General features: G+C 36.6%; 1 protein-coding gene across 13 annotated transcripts in view; it reads right to left on the bottom strand.

The window, feature by feature from the left end:
- SLC4A4 (solute carrier family 4 member 4) overlaps positions 1–22,051 on the bottom strand; it is a 499,211-nt gene that overhangs the window by 71,639 nt on the left and 405,521 nt on the right. For all 13 annotated transcript variants that reach the window (XM_032259361.1, XM_032259360.1, XM_032259371.1 and 10 more), the window contains one exon: positions 12,053–12,244. In XM_032259361.1, the coding sequence (XP_032115252.1) occupies positions 12,053–12,244 (192 nt within the window). The remainder of the gene's footprint in view (positions 1–12,052; positions 12,245–22,051) is intronic.

The raw sequence follows: 22,051 nt of genomic DNA, 5'->3' as shown, positions 1-22,051 counted from the left end.
AACTGCAAACAAAAGGATGATACTCATTATCATGAAAACACAAGAAAGTATAAAACTCACCAGTAGAGGTAAACTCATAATAAAATGCAGAATTTTAATGGTGCTACATAAATCTTTCAATCTCTAGTATGAAGGTTTAAACTTAAAAAGGTCAAAAACAAGAAAAGCCATAATTAGTGACTAAGAAACACACAGCAGATAAGAAAGTAAATTAAGGTTACAAACATATAAATTGTGGGAAGGAGCAAAAAGTCTAGAGTATTTTAACGTGACCAAAGTTAAGTTGTTATCAGCTTAAAATAGATAATTACAAAACTCATTATGTTAGCCCCATGGCAACCACAAAGATAGAAATTACAGCAGAAACACACATGAGAAAGGGAAAAGAAACAAAGCTTAGCACCAAACCACAGAGGTAAACAACAAGAGAGGAAGAAAGGAACAAAGGATATTAAAATAACCAAAGTATAATTAACAAAATGATAGGAGTAAGTCCTTACCTATCAACAAAAACCTTGAGAGTAAACAAATTAAGTTCTCCAGTGAAAATATACAGAGCGAATAAATGTATATTTTTTAAAAAACACCGAACTACAGTTAGCTTACTAGAGATTCCCTCACTATTAAGGACAGACTGAAAATGAATGGATGGAAAAAGATACTCTATGCAAATGAAAACCAAAAGTGAGCAGAGGTATCCATATAAAATATACTTTACATCAAAAAATGTAAAGTGTGACAAAGAAGGTCATTATATAATAAAGGAATTGATTCAACAAGAAGATAAAATAATTATAAATCTTTATGCACCTTATCACAGAGTATCCAAATATATAAAGCAAATATTATTATTAGATATAAAGGGAGAAACAGAAGACAATACAATAATATATTTCAATACCCCATTTTTAACAATGGACAGATCATCTATACAGAAAATCAACAAGAAACATTGGACTTCAGTTGCACCATGCATCAAATGGACCTAACAGACTGTTACAGAATATTCCACACAACTGCTACAGAAAACATATTCTTCTCAACTGCATACGTAACATTCTCCAGGATAAATCATAAACTAGGCTACAAAACAAATCTTAGAAAATTTAAGAAAACAGAGGTCATATCAAATATCTTTTCTGACTATAATGATATAAAACTATATATCAACAATAAGAAAAACTTTGAAACCTTTATAAACACTTGGAAGTTTATGCTCCTGAATATGTATATGTATGCTACTAAATAACCAATGTGTAAGTGAACGAATTAAAATGAAATTAATAAATTTGATATTAATGAGAATGGAAATATAACAAAGCCCATGGGACATAACAACAGCAGTTCTAAGAGTGAAATTTATAGCAATAAATGACGATATCAAAAGAAGAAAGATTTCTAATAAACAGACTAAGGAAGCATGTCAAGGAACTAGAAAGACAAAAACAAACTAAACTCAAAACTGTTAGGAAGAAGAAAACAATAAAACTCAAAGAAGTAATAAAAACTAAGAAAAGTCAAAAAAAAGAAAAAATCAACCAAACTAAAAGTTGGCGTTTCTTTAAAGATAAAATCAGCCGGGATGCAGTGGTTCACACCTGTAATCCCAGCACTTTGGGGTGCCAAGGCAAGTGGATCACTTGAGGTCAAGAGTTTGAGATGAGTCTGGTCAACATGGCGAAACTCCATCTCTACAGAAAATACAAAAATTAGTTTGACATGATGGTGGGCACCTGCAATCCCAGTTGCTTAGGAAGCCGAGGCACCATAATCCCTCGAACCCAGGAGGCCAAGGTTGCAGTGAGCCAAGATGGCACCACTGCCCTCCAGGCTGGGTGAAAGAGCAAGACTCCATCTCAAAAATAAAATAAAATAAAATATGATAAGCAAAATCAACAATCCAACAGCTAGACTAAAAAAAAGAAAGAAGACTGAAATAAATAAATTCATTATTAAAAAGAGACACCATACCTGATAACAAGGAAATTTTAAAAAACCTTAAGAGACACTTATGAACAATTATACAACAACAAATTAAATGACCTAGAAGAAATGGGTAAATTCTTAGACACATACAACATATGAGAAAGGAAGGAAAGCGAGAAGTTAAATTGTCTCTGTTGGCAGACAACATGATCTTACATAAAGACTCTACCAAAACATATTTCAGAAGAAACAAATTCAGTAAAGTTGCAGAATATAAAATCAACATACAATTTGGTAGTGTTTCTACAGACCAACAACAACCTAACTGAAAAAGAAATCACAATCCCACTTACAATATCTACAAAGAATACTTAAGAATAAATTTAGGGGGAGAGGATCCAAGACAGCCAAATAGGAACTGATCTGGAGCGCAGCTCCCAGCAAGAACAATGCAGAGGGTGAGTGCTCACTGCATTTCCAAACAATTTTTCACTGTCCACAGACCAGGAGATTCCTGGGCTGAAAAGCACCACGAGTTTTCAGCACAGTGATATCAGCCAGTGCCGCGGGTTGGCACACAGAAACTCAAAATAAATCTGGGCAGCCATTTCAACTGGTGCCTGGAACACCTGGGAGACAGAGCTGCCCACTCAACTGAAAGGGAGGGGGCTGAGACAGAGAGCCAGGCGATCTGGCTTGGTGGGTACCACCCCAACAAAACAAGCAATCTGAAATGCTCTGGATTGAAAGTTTCAAAGCAAGTGCAGCTGGACCCAGGCCAGTCCAGCCCAGTGCAGGGAAAGGCATCCACCGCTACCAACGCAGTCCACTAATACCGCAGCAGTTCACACAGCAGCTGGGCAGAGCCTGCGGCAGCTCAGCAACACCACTGCTGGCAGACTGTGACTACACTACTCCATGTGGGGCAGGGCATCTTTGAAAAAAGGCAGCAGCATGTCAGGAACCTACAAATAAAGCCGACCTTACCAGGTCAGAGCACCTGGGAAAAGAGGCAGTTATGAGTTCCACTGTAGCAGACTTAAAGGTACCTGCCCAGCAGCTCTGCACAGAACAACAGAGCTCCCAGCACAGCATTTGAGCTCCTATAAGGGACAGACTGTTTCCTCAAGCAGCTCCAAGACCCCTGTATACCCAAAGAGACACCTCATAAAGGAGAGCTCAGGCCTACATCTGGCGGGCACCCTTCTGGGATGAAGATAACAGAAGAAAAAACCAGCAGCAACCCTTACTGTTCTGTAGCCCCCATAGGTGATCCCCAGGCAAGCAGGGTCTGGAGTGGACCTCCAGCAGTCCTGCAGCAGAGGGGCCTGACTGTTAGAAGGAAAACTAAGAAACAGAAAGAAACAGCTTCAACTTCAACAAAAAGGATGTCCACTCAGAGATCCCATTCAAAAGTAACCAACTACAAAGACCACAGGCATATAAAGCCACTAAGACGGGAATAAACCAGTGCAAAAAGGATGAAAACAAAAACCAGAATGCCTCCTCCAAGGGATCAAAATTCCTTCCCAGTGAGGGATCAAAGATGGATGGAAAATGGTTTGATGAATTGACAGAAACAGGTTTCAAAAGGTGAGTAACAACAAACTTCTCAGAGCTAAAAGAACATGTGATAACCCAATGCAAAGAAACTAAGAACCTTGAAAAAAGGTTAGATGAGATGCTAACTAGAATAAACAGCTTAGAGAAGAATATAAATGACTTGATGGAGCTGAAAAACAGCCACAAGAACTCAGCAAAGCATACACAAGTTTCAATAGCCAAATCGACCAAGCAGAAGAAAGGATATTAGAGATTTAAGATCAACTCAATGAAATAAAATGAGAAGGCAAGAATAGAGAAAAAAAGAGTGAAAAGAAATAAACAAACATTCCAAGAAATATAGGATTATGTGAAAAGGCCTAATCTACCTTTGATAGGTGTACCTGAATGTGATTGAGAGAATGAATCCAAGCTGGAAAACACTCTTCAGGATATTATCCAGGAGAACGTCCCCAAACTACAAAGGCAGACCACCATACAAGTCCAGGAAATACAGAGAACACCACAAAGATATTCCTCAAGAAGAGCAACCCCAAGGCACATAATTGTCAGATTCACCAGGTTGAAATGAAGGAAAAAATGCTAAGGGCAGCCAGAGACAAAGACTTGAGTTACCCACAAAGGAAAGCCCAACAGACTCACAGCAGATCTCTTGGCAGAAACCATACAAACCAAAAGAGAGTGAGGTCCAATATTCAACAATCTTAAAGAAAGAACTTTAACCTAGAATTTCATATCAAGACAAACTAAGTTTCATAAGTGAAGGAGAAATAAAATCTTTTATGTACCAGCAATTGCTGAGAGATTTCATCACCACCAGGCCTGCCTTACAAGAGCTGCTAAAAGAAGCACTAAACAAGGAAAGGAACAACTAGTACCAGCCACTCCAGAACCATAACAAATGGTAAAGACCATCTACATTATGAAGAAAATGCATCAACTAACAGGAAAAACATCCAGGTAGCATCAAAATGGCAGGATCAAATTCACACATAACAATATTAACCATAAATGTAAACGGGCTAAATGTCCCAATCAAAAGACACAGACTAGCAAATTGGATACAAATTCAAGACTCATCTGTGTGCTGTATTCAGGAAACCCATCTCACATACAAGGACACTCATAGGCTAAAAATAAAGGGATGGAGGAAAATTTATCAAGGTAATGGAGAGAAAGAAAAAAAAAAGCAGGAGTTGCAATCCTAGTCTCTGACAAAATGAACTTTAAACCAACAAAGATCAAAATAGACAAAGAAGGGCATTGCATAATGGTAAAAGGATCAATGCATCAAGAAGAGCTAATGATCCTAAACATATACACACCCAATACAGGAGCACCCAGGTATATAAAGCAAATTCTTAATGACCAACAAAGAGACTTAGACTCCCACACAATAATAGTGGAAGACTTTAACACTCCACTGTCAATATTAGACAGATCAACGAGACAGAAAATTAACAAGGGTATCCAGGACTTGAACTCAGAACTGGACCAAGAAGACCTAATAGACATCTACAGAAATCTCCACCCCAAATCCACAGAATACACATTCTTCTCAGCAGTGCATTGCACCTACTCTAAAATTGATTGCATAATTGGAAGTAAATCACTCCTCAGCAAATGCAAAAGAATGGATATCATAAACAGTCTGTCAGACCACAGGGTAATCAAATTAGAACTCAGAATTCAGAAACTAACTCAGAACCACAAAACTTCATGGAAACTGAACAACCTGCTCCTGAATATCGACTGGATAAGCAATGAAATGAAGGCAGAAATAAAGATGTTCTTTGAAACCTACGAGAATAAAGACACATGTACCAGAATCTCTGGTACACATTTAAAGCAGTGTCTAGAGGGAAATTTATAGCAATAAATGCCCACATGAGAAGCAAGGAAATATCTAAAATAGACACCCTATCATCAAAATTGAAAAAGCTAGAGGAGCAATATCAAAAAAACTCAAAAGCAAGCAGAAGGCAAGAAATAACTAAGATCAGAGCAGAACTGAAGGAGATAGAAACACAAAAAACACACTTCAAAAAATCAGTAAATCCAGGCGGTGGTTTTTTTGAAAAGATCAACAAATAGACAGACTGCTAGCCAGATTAACGAAAAAGAAAAGGGAGAAGAATCAAATAGATGCAATAAAAAATTAAAAAGGGGATATCACCACTAATTCCATAGAAATACAAACTACCATCAGAGATTACTACAAAAAACTCTATGCACATAAACCAGTAAGCCTGGAAGAAACGGATAAATTCCTGGACACTTGCAACCTTCCAAGCCTAAACCACGAAGAAGTTGAAACTTTGAACAGACCCATAACAAGGGCTGAAGTTGACACAGCAATTAATAGCCTACCAACCAAAAGAAGCTCAGCTCCAGATGGGTTCACAGCTGAATTCTACCAGACGTACAAAGAGGAGCTGGTACCATTCATTCTGAAACTATTGCAAACAATCCAAAAAGGAGGGAATCCTTCCCAAATCATTTTATGAGACCAACATCATCCTGATACCAAAACCTGGCAGAGTCTCAACAAAAAAAGAAAACTTCAGGCCAATATCCATGATGAACATCGATGCAAAAATCTTCAATAATATACTGGCAAACCGACTGCAACAGCACATCAAAAAGCTTATCCATAACGATCAAGTAGGCTTCATTCCAGGGATGCAAGGCTGGTTCAACATATGCAAGTCTATAAACGTAATTCACCACATAAACAGAACCAAAGACAAAAACCACGATTATCTCAATAGTTGCAGAGAGGGCCTTCAACAAAGTTCAACAGCCCTTTATGCTAAAAACACTCAATAAACTATGTATCAAGGGAACGTATCTCAAAATAGTAAAAGCTATTTACAACAAACCCACAGCCAATATCATACTGAATGGGCAAAAACTGGAAGCATTCCCTTTGAAATCTGGCACTAGACAGGGATGCCTTCTCTCACCACTCCTATTCAATACAGTATTGGAAGTTCTAGCCAGAGCAATTAGGTGAGAAAAAAAAAAGGGTACTCAATTAGGAATGGAGGAAGTCAAATTTTCTCTATTTGAAGATGACATGATTGTATATTTAGAAGACCCTATCATCTGAGCCCAAAATCTGAAACTGATAAGCAACTTCAGTAAAGTCTTAGGATACAAACTCAATGTGCAGAAATCACAAGCATTCCTATACACCAATAACAGACTAACAGAGAGTGAAATCATGAGCAAACTCCCTTTCACAATTGCTACAAAGGGAATAAGATACCTAGGAATACAACTAACAAGGAACATAAAGGACCTCTTCAAGGAGAACTACAGACCACTGCTCATGGAAATAAAGAGATGACACAAACAGATGGAGAAACATTCCATGCTCATGGTTAGGAAGAATCAATATCATGAAAATGGCCATACTGCCAAAGTAATTTATAGATTCAATGCTATCCGTATCAAGCTACCAATGACCTTCTTCACAGAACTGGAAAAAACCACCTTAAACTTCATATGGAACCAAAAGAGAGCCCACATAGCCAAGACAGTCCTAAGTAAAAAGAACAAAGCCGGAGGCATCAGGCTACCTGATTTCAAACTATACTACAAGGCTACAGTAATCAAAACAGCATGATACTGGTACCAAAATAGAGATATAGACCAATGGAACAGAACAGAGGCCCTGGAGGCAATGCCACACATCTACAACCATCTGATCTTTGGCAAAATTGACAAAAACAAGCAATGGGGAAAGGATTTCCTGTTGAATAAATGGTGTTCGGAAAACTGGCTAGCCATGTGCAGAAAGCAGAAACTGGACCCCTTCCTGACACCTTACACCAAAATTAACTCCAGATGGATTAAAGGCTTAAGCGTAAGACCTAACATCATAAAAACCCTAGAAGAAAACCTAGCTAAACCATTCAGGACATAGGCATAGGCAAAGACTTCATGACAAAAACACCAAAAGCATTGGCAACAAAAGTGAAAATAGACAAATGAAACCTAATGAAACTCCAGAGCTTCTGTACAGCAAAAGAAACAATCATTACAGTGAACCGGCAACCAACAGAATGGGAAAATATTTTTGCAATCTACCCATCTGACAAAGGGCTAACATCCAGAATCTACAAAGAACTAAAACAGATTTACAAGAAACAACAAACAAACCCATTGAAAAGTGGATGAAGGATATGAACAGGCACTTTACAAAAGAAGACACACACGAGGCCAACAAACATATGAAAAAATGCTCATCATCACTGATTATTAGAGAAATGCAAGTCAAAACCACATTGAGATACCACCTCATATCAATTAGAATGGCAATCATTAAAAAATCTGGAGACAACAGATGCTGGAGAGGATGTGGAGAAATAGGAACACTCTTATATTGTTGGTGGGAGTGTAAACTAGTTCGACCATTGTGGAAGGCATTGTGGTGCTTCCTGAAGGACCTAGAAATAGAAATTCCATTTGACCCAGCAATCCCATTACTGGGTATATATCCAAAGGATTATAAATCATTCTACTATAAAGACACATGCACATGTATGTTCATAGCGGCACTGTTTACAATAGCAAAGACCTGGAATCAACCCAAATGCCCATTGACAACAGACTGGACAAGGAAAATGTGGCACATATACACCATGGAATACTATGTAGCCATAAAAAATGATGGGTTTGTGTCCTTTGTAGGGACATGGATGAATCTGGAAATCATCATTCTCAGCAAACTGACACAAGAACAGAAAATCAAACACCGCCTGTTCTCACTCATAGGCAGATGTTGAACAATGAGAACACAGGGACACAGGGAAGGGAGCATCACACACTGGGGTCTGTTGTGGGGGGCCAAGGCAGGGAAAGCGGGTGGGTAGGGAGGTCAAGAAGGGGTACCATCGGGAGAAATGCTAGATGTAGGTGACAGGGGGATGGAGGCAGCAAACCACATTGCCATGTGTGTACATATGCAACAATCCTGCATGATCTTCACATGTACCCCAGAACCTAAAGTACACTTAAAAAACAAACAAACAAAAAAAGAATAAATTTATCCAGGGAGATGAATGTGCTATACTTTGAAAATCATAAAGAATTGGTGAAAGACGTTGAAGAAGACATGAGTAAATGGAAAGATATACTGTATTCATGAATTGAAGAAGTGGTGTTATTAAAAAGTCCATACTACCAAACCAATCTGTGGATTCAAAGCAAACCCTACCCAAATTCTAATATTTTTACAGAAATAGAAAAAATAATCCTAAAATTTGTATCAAATCACAAAAGACCCCAAAGAGCCAAACCAATCTTGACCAAAAAGAACAAAGCTGGAAGCATCACACAACCTTATTTCAAAATAAACCTATAGTAATCAAACAAACAAACCTATAGTAATCAAAATAGCATGGTACTGGCAGAAAAACAGACATGTAGACCAATGGGATAGAATAAGAGTCCTGGAATAAATCCATGCATTTATGGCCAACTAATTTCCAACAAAGATGCCAAGAACATACAATGGGGTAACAGTAGTCTCTTCAATACATGGTGCTAGGAGGACTAGATATCCACAGGCAGAAGAATGAAATTGGACTCTCATCTCATACCATATACAATTATCAATTCAAAATGGATTAAAGATTTAAATGTAAGACCTGAAACTGTAAAACTATTACAAGAAAACATAAAGGAAAAGCTCCATGACATTAGTCCGGGCAAAGATTATTCTTAGTATCAAATAAACAACCTAACATGACACCTCAACATAAGGTTATTTTCTGACAACAAAACCAAACATAGACAAACAGATTGCATCAAACTAAAATGTTTCTGAACAGCAAAGAAAATAATCAACAGAGTGAAGTGAGAAACTGTGGAATGGGAGAAAATATTTGCAAATCATACATCCGATAAGGAGTTAATATCCAAAATATGTAAGGAACTCAAACAACTCAATAGCAAAAAAACAAAAAACTCACCTAATAGAGGACTGGAATAGATGTTTTGCAAAAGAGGATACATAAACAGCCAACAGATATATGAAAAAAATGCTCAACATCATTAAGTATCAGGGAAGTACAAATTAAATCCACAATGAGATATGACCTCACACCTGTTGGGATGGTTATTATCAGAAAGATAAAAGATAAGTGTTGGTGATGATGTGGAGAAAAGGTAACCCTTGTACACTGTTGGTGGGAATGTAAATTAGAACAGCCATTACAGAAAACTGTATGGAAATTTCCCCCTAAAATAAAAACTAGAACTGCTACATGATCCAGTAACCCTACTTCTGTGTATATATCCAAAAGAAATGAAATCATGATCTCAAAGAGATATCAACACTCTCATGTTCTTTGTAGCATTATTTACAATAGTCAAGATACAGAATCAACCTAAGTTTTCATCAATAGATGAATAAAGAAAATGTGGCACATATAAACAATGGAATACTATCCAGCCTTAAAACAAAGGAAATTATGTCATTAGCAATGGAGGACATTATATGAAGTGAAATAAGCCAAACACCAAAAGACAAATACTACATGATCGCAGTCATATGTGAAACCTAAAAAGTCATACTCATATAAGTAGGCAGTAGAATGGTGCCTACCAGAGGTGGGGAATGGGAAGATATTTGTCAAAGGGTACAAAGTATCAGAATAAGTCTTTGAGATCCATTGCACAGCATGATGACGGTAGCTAATAATAATGTGTTGTATAATTCTAAATTGCTAAAAGAGTAGGTTTTAAATGTTCTCACAAAAAATGATGATAAGTATGTGAGGTTATGGATATGTTAATTGCCTTGATTTAATCATTCTGCAACATATACATATGTCACATTGTGCTATTGAAAGATAGAGTGTACAATTATTGTTTCTCAATTAAGATTTGAAAACTTAGGAAAAGGATCCCCATTCATCTCAAGGTTGAAACTAGTTTATTTTGCAAATTATGACTTATTAAGTGCTTCATAAATTTCCCTCTTTTCCACTTACTATACTTAAATTATATCAGACTTTGTCAGGTGGTGATGATTTTACAAGGTATAAGCCAAAAATACAAACAAAAACCAAGGTCCCCAATAAATTAATAATTAATAAGAAAAAACCTCAATAGATAATAAAAAATTGTCCTGAAAGATTTTTAACCAGGTATCTGTTCTACACAAAACTCATACAGTTGAAGAGGTATATCAAGAAAGCACATTTCCCAGTGTCTTTAAGAACAGGCAGTTAATCTGAATGTGTGAAACAGCCAAGTCTTAGACAATAGAGAGTTGGAAAAATAACTACCTGCAAAGTACAGATTCTACCAAAAGCCTCAAGAAAGAAAGAGAGAGAGAGAGAGAGAGAGAGGGGGAGAGGGGTGTGTGTGTGTGTGTGTGTGTGTGTGTGTGTGTGTGTGTGTGTGTGTGCTAAACAAAGAACGACCATGGGTTGAATTCTTTCTGCCTGTGGATCACCAGCTTGTAATGCCCATGTTAAGCACACTAAGTTTAATGCTTCTTTCTACATTTCACTTTGTGGAAATTTTTCATTCCTTGGGCTATCTAGTTCTAGACATTTCATTATCAACCCTCCCATTTATTTACAATTTTATAAGAAGAATCAGAGAGTTAAAAATTTTCTAGGTGAAAGTAAATATATTTTCATTTCCTAGGAATTAGAAAAAGGAATTTCATCAAGTGTATCTCATACTCTAAAATTTTTCCACTCCTTTTACACAAAATGCAAGAAAAGCTATTTCATGAGATGTCAGCTGTATAGAGCAGGTCACTGATATAAATCAGGTGTAATCAAGATTGCCTAAGAAATACTGACATCCTAAACACTAAGAACTGAACTGTAAAGCAAAGGATTATCTTAGTTTGATTCTGCAGGCAAAAAACCAAAATGCCATTAACAAAATGTTGGTCTTATCTTGTAGTGTCTCCATGAACCCACAGTTTTGACTAAGCTCACTCAAGCATTTTAATGGGAGACAGGATGTTTGCACAACTCAGTTTAATTATCTGTTTCTCTTTACTATGGCATTCATCATTATGGGAAGGGAAGTTTGGCTCATATGACAGTCGTATCTTATACCAGTACTTGTGTAACAACACAATTTAAGTTTACTCCCACAGCCCATAATTCAAGTACTAAAATACTCACATGTACAGCTGCTGAAGAAATTCTACAACATGGAAATTCCTGATTAACATGAAGAGTTTTTGGTTATATAATTAAACACTATGAATTTAAAAGGTCTTTTTCTTCACTCATGCATTTTTAGGTAGAATTCATCTCATTTTTTTTTTTCCTTTCAGCACATTCAGAATTATGAGAGACATGTGACAGAATTATGTGAGCAAATCCTTGGAAAGTTTTCCTAAAGCTTGACTACACTTATGTTAGTAAGTATGCATGTGAACAAAGATTGAAGTGTAATTTTTAAAATGCACAAAATTATATTGGACAAGTTGAATTACATGTGCCTTTTTCACCTTATAAAGTTGTATTATTGTTGATACAGTATAAATCCAATGAAAATTATTTAAAGCTGAGGTACTTACTGTGGTTGGAAAATAGCGACTAGTTTTGAATTTTTTCAGAGCCATCGAAGAGGTGTAGGTTCCCAAGAAGAGGATAAAAGACATGAGTGTGATATCAGGAACAAAATTACAGTCGTTCCCCACCACCGTTCCTCCATATTTTGAACACTCCTTCTTCGACAAAAATGCCCAGTCAACGGTAGTATTATGGTGCTGAAGAAGAAAAACATTAAAATTTTTCTAGACAACACTGACATACAAAAAGCAGCCTTTGATACCTTTAGTATAATTCCTACATAGCCTTTGACGGGCTATATAGGAAGTATACTAAAAGTTTCTGTAAAACAGTCTGAAAATAAGCACTGGGGGTGAAACTTGATGAGGTGTTAATGGAATAACAGATAAGATGGGCCAAGAGGGTGGCAATTATTGAAAATACAATGAGAATGATGCAATTTTTTACCTAGTTTGAGCAACAGCCTTAAAATGCCCACTTGTTTAACAGAAATAAACCACCACAAAGTACTTCTTTCCTACCAGCCTTCTTGAGAGTAAAATGAGACACATTAATATTCTAAGTCTCAAAATGTAAGACTCTTTACAACACTTTTCTTTTTCAAAAAGTACTTACCATTGTAAGGCACAGCTTCTTATGCTTCTACCTGATGGCCCTATGGTTAACCCCCTAAAAGTTGCAATAGGTTAACTACTCACCAAGCATTTTCACAAGTACTGTATTTCTTTTCTAAATAACTAGAGACCAGTGATTTAAGCAATTAAACTATAAAAATGTGGATGTTCCCTGCTTTTTCAATTGCACATTCTAATACAGTAGAGATTTTTTTCTTCTTGACTCTAGGCCAGCTTTGAAAGCATGTGTTCTTGGTATGTGTTGATGCCTTTAAGGCTGTGTAGTTAAGTATGAAATATCCATCCCCATGTTACATGGCCTCAAACATATGGTCAGTTTTCACGTATGGCTGCCGTGAAGTCAGTGCTGTGCTTCTCTCCAGCAGCTCACTCCTGTTCCTATTTTTTGTTTCTAATACAGAGGAGAATCCTTTTGTTAACATAGAAGATAGGGCCAGCACACCCATTCCCCAGCTGCTCTGAGTATTAGCTGCTCTTAGTTTACAGCTGTCTTCTTCTCTAGAGAACTGGCATTAGCCATTTAAGAACCACCTCACCTGCAATATAGTGCCCTCTCATAGCTGATTACTGACCAATACTAACCGGAATTTAAAACTATGCCCGCTTTGTCTCCAGGTGAGAGAAACTCTACACACAATTTATGCTCCAGAGTTCCCCGTGGGATCAGGCTGAAGCGAAACTCAGCTGAAACCGCATCCTTGTTTAACTCCTTCCCTCTCTTATGCTGCTTCTCTCAATCTGTTTTTATTGAGAACACTGTCTCAATAAAGTCAAGTCACCCAAAATCCCTGTATCTGAATCGGCTTCTAAAACAGCCGACTTACTTAAATTACTAGTCAACCAAAAGTTAATGGCCTCTAAGCCTAAGAAACTTTTTCTAAAATATCAGAGTTTGGAGGAAATAATTTAATGAGATTTCTCACCTCTAGTATTCAATAGTTCTGAAAGATGAACATTCATTCTCTGCTTGAACATTTTATGTGATGAGCAGTCTCCTTGTTGCTCATTCCCATGCTTAATAAAACTTCTGCACAGATCTTCCTTATACTGACATTTGAATCTTCTTTAATACCCTTTAACTAAGTTTCTTTTGCTATACAGTAACACTTTCTTGCATACTGTGACAATCTGGCTCTTTCCTGGGGATTTTCAAAATCTTACCTATCTAAATGTATGCCAATGTGGTTGGATGGAAGGGACTGGGTGTCTCAGCTTAGAAACATTCTAAATACCCATAACTTACTCCTCTTAGATCCAGGGCTAATTGGTATGTCATATGCTATCAGAAGAGTTATTTGAAAACACCTTGCAAATAAATATGGAAAGATAAATTTCTCCTGTCCTTTGCATACAAGAGTTCTACCTCACATCAAACACATCATCAATGTCTTTTACTATTCAATGAATTCTCGTTGTATGAGTAATACAGTCATGAAAGAAGAATCTCCTGCCAGAAAGAGTTTACTTTTTTATAGAGCTCAAAAGGTAAAGCGCTTGCATAAGTCAATGTAAAACAAACTTGATATCTTTCCCTGAAATACTTTCCTATAGAAGCTTCAACTTGTAAACAGCTGAACTGCATACTTGCTTTTATCAAACTCTGCCTCTGAAAGGTAATTAACCATATCTCATTTTGTTTTTGAGATTTCTGCATATGGACATTTACAGTATCATACATTTAAAGTTTAGAGGTCATGACAGCTAACAGCTGACTTTGTTTTAAAGTCAGCAAAAATTTAACATAATTTCACTTCAGCACTTTAATACCAGCAGAATTCTTCTCTATAACTAGTGTTGCCCACAGATAAGTTGTATTAAAGCAATCCTGACAGAAAGTTCCACTGATTTTTTTACAGAGATTCAGGTTGAGGTAAAGACTATATAGATGTCCATGAAATGATAGACATGTTTTCTCGCTTACATCAACTTAAAATGCCAAATGATCAGTATTTTGTAAGCCTCAAATGATTCTTTGTATCATTATCCAGAAACTTGAGTCTCCAAATACACCTATCATTAAGGACTTCAATATAAATATTGTAGATGGCATGCATATATCTCAGCATATTTGGCATTTCAGAATAGAAAGTTTCCTACTCCAATAAAACTTAAATTCTAGGTAATAAATAATTCTATTTAGATATCACTGAAAAGATATCTATATCATCTGTATTATTTCAGTGTTATTATTCCATATAAGCTGATGTCAGTGAAGATTAATTCCATAAAACTTCAGGCAGAGTCCATTTCATGAACAAACTAACGCACAACCACTGCTACCACCCATGTTTAAGCCATGATTATCTCCTCTGGGCTTAATGCAAGAGACCCTTAACTTATCTAACTGCTACTGTCCTCTAGCACTTATAAGCGATTCTCACTTCTCTATGGTTTTGATCTTTATTTCCTATGCAAAATTCTATACATATTGTTTGAATGATTAAATCAGAACTTTAAGAACAAGGCAGTTCTGGCATGGTGGCTCACACCTGTAATCCCAGCACTTAGGAAAGCCAAGGCAGGAGGATCACTTGAAGCCAGGAATTCGAGAGTAGCCTGGGCAGCATAGCAAAACCTCATCTCTATTAATTTTTTTTAATTAGCCAGGCTCAGTGGTGCATGCCTGTGGTCCTAGCTACTCTGGAGACTGAGGCAGGAGGATCACTTGAGCCCAGGAGTTTGATATTACAGTAAGCTATGATTGTGCCACTATATGCCAGCCTGGGCAACAGAGCAAGATCCTGTCTCTGAAAAAAAAAAAAAAAAAAAAAAGGCAAATGGGAACATAATCTCAGAAGTCCTCTCTGCCTGTTAGAATTCTTTTAGCACATTATCTCTTTTCCTTATGATGCTTGTAATGTTTTGTTACAATTTATTACAGCTTCCCTCAATATTCCGTGTTATAAGTTTGGAAATATTCAGAGGGCTATCTAGTGGATCTGAGACCTGGATCTAGAAGAAATGTCAAGTGTAGCGATATCTACTTAGGAGTCATCTGCAAAGAGCTGATAACTGGAGTAATAAGACAATAAAACTACAAGGGAAAAATGTGCAGGAATAAAAGAGTATAAAACATCTAGGGTATCCACAATGGAAGTGAAGATACCACAAAACACTATGAAAAAGTCATCAGAGTGATGGGTAAAAGAAGCACAATGAGCTGAGAAACGCGTGGGAGTGGAAAAATTGCAACAGCAATTACAGACTATTTTTTTCAAGAAATACAGTAACAAAAGAATAGGTTAGAATATGCAAATTGCAAGGTTAAGGCAAGTTCTTTGGGGTTGGCAAAAACTTTTGAGGTGTTTATAGTAGATGAGAAATAATCTGGCTATGGGGATGAAAAGGAAAAGAGAGTGATGGGAAATGCAAGAATGGAGAAAGGAAGTGACAGAGACAGAGAAATGGACCAGGACTTAGTAACTGTTTGGACTGAGGATGGAGAAAAGCTAAAAATGATAAATTTACATTTTGCCTGAGGATGAAAGGGACTGTGCATCAATAAGAAAAAAAAAAAAAAGAGCAGAGCACAACAGTAGCAGAATTCAATTTGGGATACATTAGGCACTGAAGAAATCATTGTTGAACAAAATCTCTCATCAGGTCTGGAATATACGACATATTCAAAGAAGATATCTACCAATTTATCTACTCTTTTTATTTGGAGGACAAAATTAAATTAAAATAAACTTTCAATTTAGAGTTGCTGGGTAAAATGTAGGACGCCCAGTTACATTTGAATTTCAGCTAAACAATGAATAATATTTTCAGTGTAAGTGTTTCATATGTAACATTTAGGGCATATTTATACTAAAAATTATTCAATATTTATTTAAAATTCACCTGTAACTGGGCACAATTTATATTTGTTTGTTAAATCTGGCAACACTATTTCAATTAGATATAGGATATTTTGAGTAATAGTCACATCTACAAAGTAGAAAAATAAGGCCACAAGAAAATAGAAAATGCACTGCAACCTGACTGCATGAATGAACTACTGTAACATTTACAGGTGCAATAACAATAAAGCAACAACTTTTAAAACTTTCCCTAGAGAAATAAGATATGTTCACTTAAATATTTAATAATATAAGGCAGTTAAGGAAAGAATCTAAATGAGTGGTATGAACATCACATGATCCAAAGACGGAATAATCATCTTCATTGAGTACAGAGAAAATAAAATTTAAACTAAGCCCTAAACGAAGGATTGGTCTTTGTAGAACTCTCATATTCAAAAGGCAGCAGGAGTAACAGTAGAAGGACAGCAAAACTGAAAGGGATGACCGTGAGAGTAACAAAAAAGAATAAAAGTATCAAACGTTAGGTGTGTATTTCTTTCTGCATTGACAGCAAAAAGGAGGTAAAGTATTAGAGAGAGACATCATGAGCAAAGATGCTGATATGGGGACATACAAAGCTTCATTCAGTTTTAAAGACTTACTGAATGCTCACCTTTGTGGAGGATCTAACAGTGAATAGACCAGATGGGCTAAAGCAGATTGTTTAGGTAAACGGGTATTAGGGGAAAAGATTTAAAGAAAATAAGATCAAGTTGCTGAGGATCTTTACTGTGGTGAATCTCATTAAAAGAGATTTCAATCTATTTTTGACATAGTTTATTCAAGATAATTACCCTGTTATACTGAGTGGACCTGCTTGCAATTCTTAAAAGTAGAGTGTATACCACAGGATTCATTCTAAAATTTAAAAGACCATAGTATCCTACCTAAAGGAAAAAGTGGGGGATATATGAGACAGGATGGCCAAATATTCAAAGCCATTGAGGCTAGGTGATGCATATATGGGGCTTCACTGCACTATTCTCTTTTAGTGCATATTTAAAATTTTCTGTAATACTTTTAAAAGTAAGAACGTGTAATCTTCAAGGAGGTTTAAGGACAGAATGGTTTTTACACTTGACTATCTCAATGGGAGAAAATCAAAAGGATGCTTTGCACAAGATTAACATGACATTCCATTTCCCATGAAAATGAATGTTAATTCCTAGAATCATCATGAAGGTTCTTAGTCCCATGATTAACAGCATTTCTGGATAATATAATAATAATAATAAAAATAATAATGGTTCTGTATTACAGTAGATCCTCACTTAATGTCATCAATAGGTTAATGGAAACTGCAACATTAACTAAAATGATGTTTAACTGCACCAATTTTACCATAGGCTAATCACTATAAACAAGAATTAAGTCCCTAGGGCATACTCCTGGTCACAAAAACATCACCAAACTTCTAAATAAAGACCAAAACAATTTCTAATATTAAATGTTAAAATAAATGTAAGCTATACATACATTTAAGAAAGATTAATAAAACAAGTAAGATAATAATTATCATTCCAGTTCAGGGTTGAGAGTGGCCAAAGCCTATCCCAGCCGCTCAGGGTACAAGGCAGGAACCATCCCTAGACAGGACACCATCTTATCTCAGGGTACGTGCACACACATACCCACACTCAGTCTGACTGGGAAATTAAGACATGCCAATGAAGCTAATATGCATATCTTTTGGATGTGGAAGGAACTCAAGAGTACCTAGTGAAAACCCATCCAGACATGAGGAGAACATGCAAACTCCACACAAGCAGCAGCCTGAGAATCAATGTCTTTTTTTCATCAACATTATAATGAAACAGTGTTATTTGAGAACCTGCTGTACCCTCTTTGAATATCGACTGGTAAAATATGTGCTTTTAAAAATATAAATGATAGTGACACCACTAATTAAAGCCTTAAGGTTAAGTTGTTGATATACTTTTTGAGAGTTCCCCTCTCCTAGTGGTGAGCCAGACTTGCAGTAATCTGAAGCCTTACCTTATCTACAGCACGCATTTGAGTTATAGTTGTCTGTACCATTATAAAATATCAAGATGAATTGGTTGTTCTGCTTGTGATTAAGATTATAGAAGGTTGTAAGAGGCCATCACTCCCATCCTAACAACCAAAGAAAGCTAGATACCCGATTAAAAATCATAGTTTTAAAAAACTCACCATTAAGATGAGGAAAGAGGTCAAATATTTAATTTTTTAAATATTTTTTATGTTATTATTTATTTATTTGTAAGATATTAATACCTAGACTCACTCTGCTGCCCAGTCTGGAGGGCAGTGGCATGATCATAGCTCACTGTAATCCTACAGGTGTGTGCCATCACACCCAACTAATTTTTCTATTTAATGATTTTTTTTTTTTTTTGAGATGGAGTTTCACTCTTGTTACCCTGGCTGGAGTGCAATGGCACGACCTCGGCTCACAGCAATCTCTGCCTCCTGGGTTCAAGCAATTCTCCTGCCTCAGTCTCCCAAGTAGCTGGGACTACAGGCACTCGCCACCATGCCCAGCTAATTTTTGTATTTTTAGTAGAGACAGGGTTTCATTTCACCATGTTGACTAGGATGGTCTCGATCTCTTGACCTCGTGATCCACCTGCCTCGGCCTCCCAAAGTGCTGTGATTACAGGCGTGAGCCATTGCACCTGGCCTATTTAATGAATTTTTAATGACTACATGCAGACAGGGTGACAGATCAGAATTCAGAGGACTCGAGTCCTAGGCATAGGCTGAGTCTACATCCACTCACCAAGCTTTCTCATGGTCTTTGCCAAGTGCATGGGTAATACACACAAGACTGGAGGTTGGACAAGAAAGCTAAAAGAGTTTCCCCTTAGATACATGGAGCCTCCCTTAAGTGTAAGAAAGCCACTTTCTTAAGATGGGAGGCAGAGGGACAGAGCTGAGAGAAACCCTTCTGAAGCATTCAACCACTTTGGAAAGAGCTCAGGTATCTGCCCTCTGAAGGGAAGGGGCAGAGTATTTGGGCAATGAAAGATCCCCCAAGGAAAAACCTGGGGTATCAAACAAAATATAGCATTCCATGGGACCTTCTGGGATGATGGAAATGTTCTATATCTTGTTTGGATGGTGGTTACCTGGGGTATACAACCATCGAAACTCATTTCAATGAATACTTCAGAACTGTGTATTTTAAAGTATGCCTCAATTTAAAAAAAAAGGACTCTGATGTGAAAAACAAAATACTAATTGATCTTTTCAATTACTTCCTCAGAAGAAACTGACATTTGATTTTGAAATCTGGTGTCTCACACTCTTAAGAGTTGGAAACTGGAAGCCAACAGGTATTAATGCTCATTATTCAGATACAGTGTGAGCAAGCTGTGGCTAGTCTTAAAAGTTTACAGGAATCTTTTAAGGAATTTGGTTTGCAAGTTGAAGGGATATACCAAGTAAGAAATCTATAGAAAAATTAGAGAAAGTAAGAAGAAATAATGACACCATTCCAACAACAAATGGAAATTTTAATACCTGTCTTTTTTTCTTGAGATATAATTATCCTAGAGTTCTAATCTCTGTTTAAATGCCTTAATACCCCTCTCTCCTGCTCTTTCCCCCAAAACACATCGCTACCACCATGAAAAAGAAAGCTTGTCTTCATGCTAGTGAAGGTGATGGGAAAAGGCCTTCCTTCATCTGACAGGATGTACTCAGGCCTGTGAGAGCAAGCCTTCCTGGCTCCAGGGCGGCATGTCACTTTTCCTTTACCTTCTCTCACAATCTAATTATGACTGAAATGAAAAAAAGGAAAATAAAGTTTTGATGACTGTGTGTCCTAGGAAAGGTTCAGGATAATGGAGCCGGCTTGCATGACCAAGCAGATAGAGGACTCAGTAGCCTCTCAGAAGGTGGAGTTCCCAATGTCCTCTCTCCATTAAGCTTCTGAGTTATGCAGGCAGCACAACCTAATCAAATGCTAACATCTAGAAAGAACAGAGACAATACCTAACACTGACTGAGAGGTGACTATATGCCATCCACTATGCTAAGTCCTGTCTATCTATTAAGTTGACACTTATAGTACCTTTGAGATAATGACTGTGACTATCCCAATGTTGCAGATGGGTTGAGAAGGTTCCACAGTCTGCTAAGTAGTGGAGCCCTGCATTTGAAACCAGGCAGTCTGGCACAAGAACTCTGTAAGTTCTACATGAAACACTATGCTGCTTCCTGAAAGAATAGAAATAACGCAGATTCTAGAGCCAGAAAACCCTGAGTTCAAATCCCCATTTTACCAATACTTGTAACATGGCCTTTGGAAGGTCAGCTAACATTTCTAAGTCTCTGTTTTATCTATAAAATAGAGGTAACATCTAATAACTCATAAAGTAGTCGTGAGAATTATGGACAATTACTGTGAAGAGTCTGGACCCTAGTAGATGCTCAATAATTGATAATTATTATTGATGATAACAAACCATATTCCCTCTTAAAACTAATTTCTGAACCATTTACCTATATTGTATGTGTGTGTGCACATATGTGTGTGTATATACAATGTATACATATGGGTATTGACATAAATGAAAAAGGAGAAATGAAGGTTAAAAGTTGTCCTTCATGACCACACACACACACACACACACACACACATACACACACACACACACATTTTTCCCCCTAACTTATTTCTCTAGAGGTGTTGAACATAGCACCTTAACATTTTAATTAAGGTATGCAATTGATGCACACATGAGGGGTTTGCTGCCCTGGAATATAGGGCATCTATAGAAACTGAAAGGGTAAACATTTTCACTTGCATACATTGAAGCATCATGGTACACTAGGAATGGCACCAGTTTTGGAACCACCCAGACTTCAGTTCAAATCTTTGTTCTACTAATATGTGGCTAAAGCAAGAAGTTTATTAAACCTCTGGAGCTTCAGTTTCTCTCATGTACAAAATAGAAATAATTAACCCTGGTAGTTTGTATTCATAGTTATAGTTCATATTAAAGTCTATAATGATGAAAATATGTATAACACATGTGGTCTCTAGTAGGTGCTCTATAATTAGATATTATGCCTCTGTGTTTCTATCATAGTCATGCTAGAAGTCAATCAGAACTTCCATTTTTTTTCCATGAACTTGATTGTGACATCTTGTTTTAATACACATCAATTACTGAAGTCTCTTCCAGGACTTGCCCAAAGGTGGGACTTAAAAGTTCATTAATTTTAATGCTTTCCTTGATTAGTTACAAAAAGAATTAAGTTAGAAATTAATCTTTTTTTAAGTCAGTGGAAGTGATGTTTTATTAATATTTATTGAAAATCAACTTATTTTTTATATTTTATATTTAACTATATTTTATAGTTAATAAATTATATTTTATTAACTACATTTTAATAAAATATATACTATTAAATTATGGTTTATTAATTATATTTTTACTATGAGAATTTGAATAAAATTTTTTCAAATCTAGAAGGAAGTAGTTTTTCCTGTACTTAGGCAAGACTTTTCAGGCAATAAACTAACCAGCTGAAA

This window comes from Sapajus apella, unplaced genomic scaffold (genome assembly GCF_009761245.1).
Source record: "Sapajus apella isolate SASKATOON/1434 unplaced genomic scaffold, GSC_monkey_1.0 scaffold108, whole genome shotgun sequence".
Classification (NCBI taxonomy): domain Eukaryota; kingdom Metazoa; phylum Chordata; class Mammalia; order Primates; family Cebidae; genus Sapajus; species Sapajus apella.
This window is presented reverse-complemented; position numbering and strand designations above follow the sequence as displayed.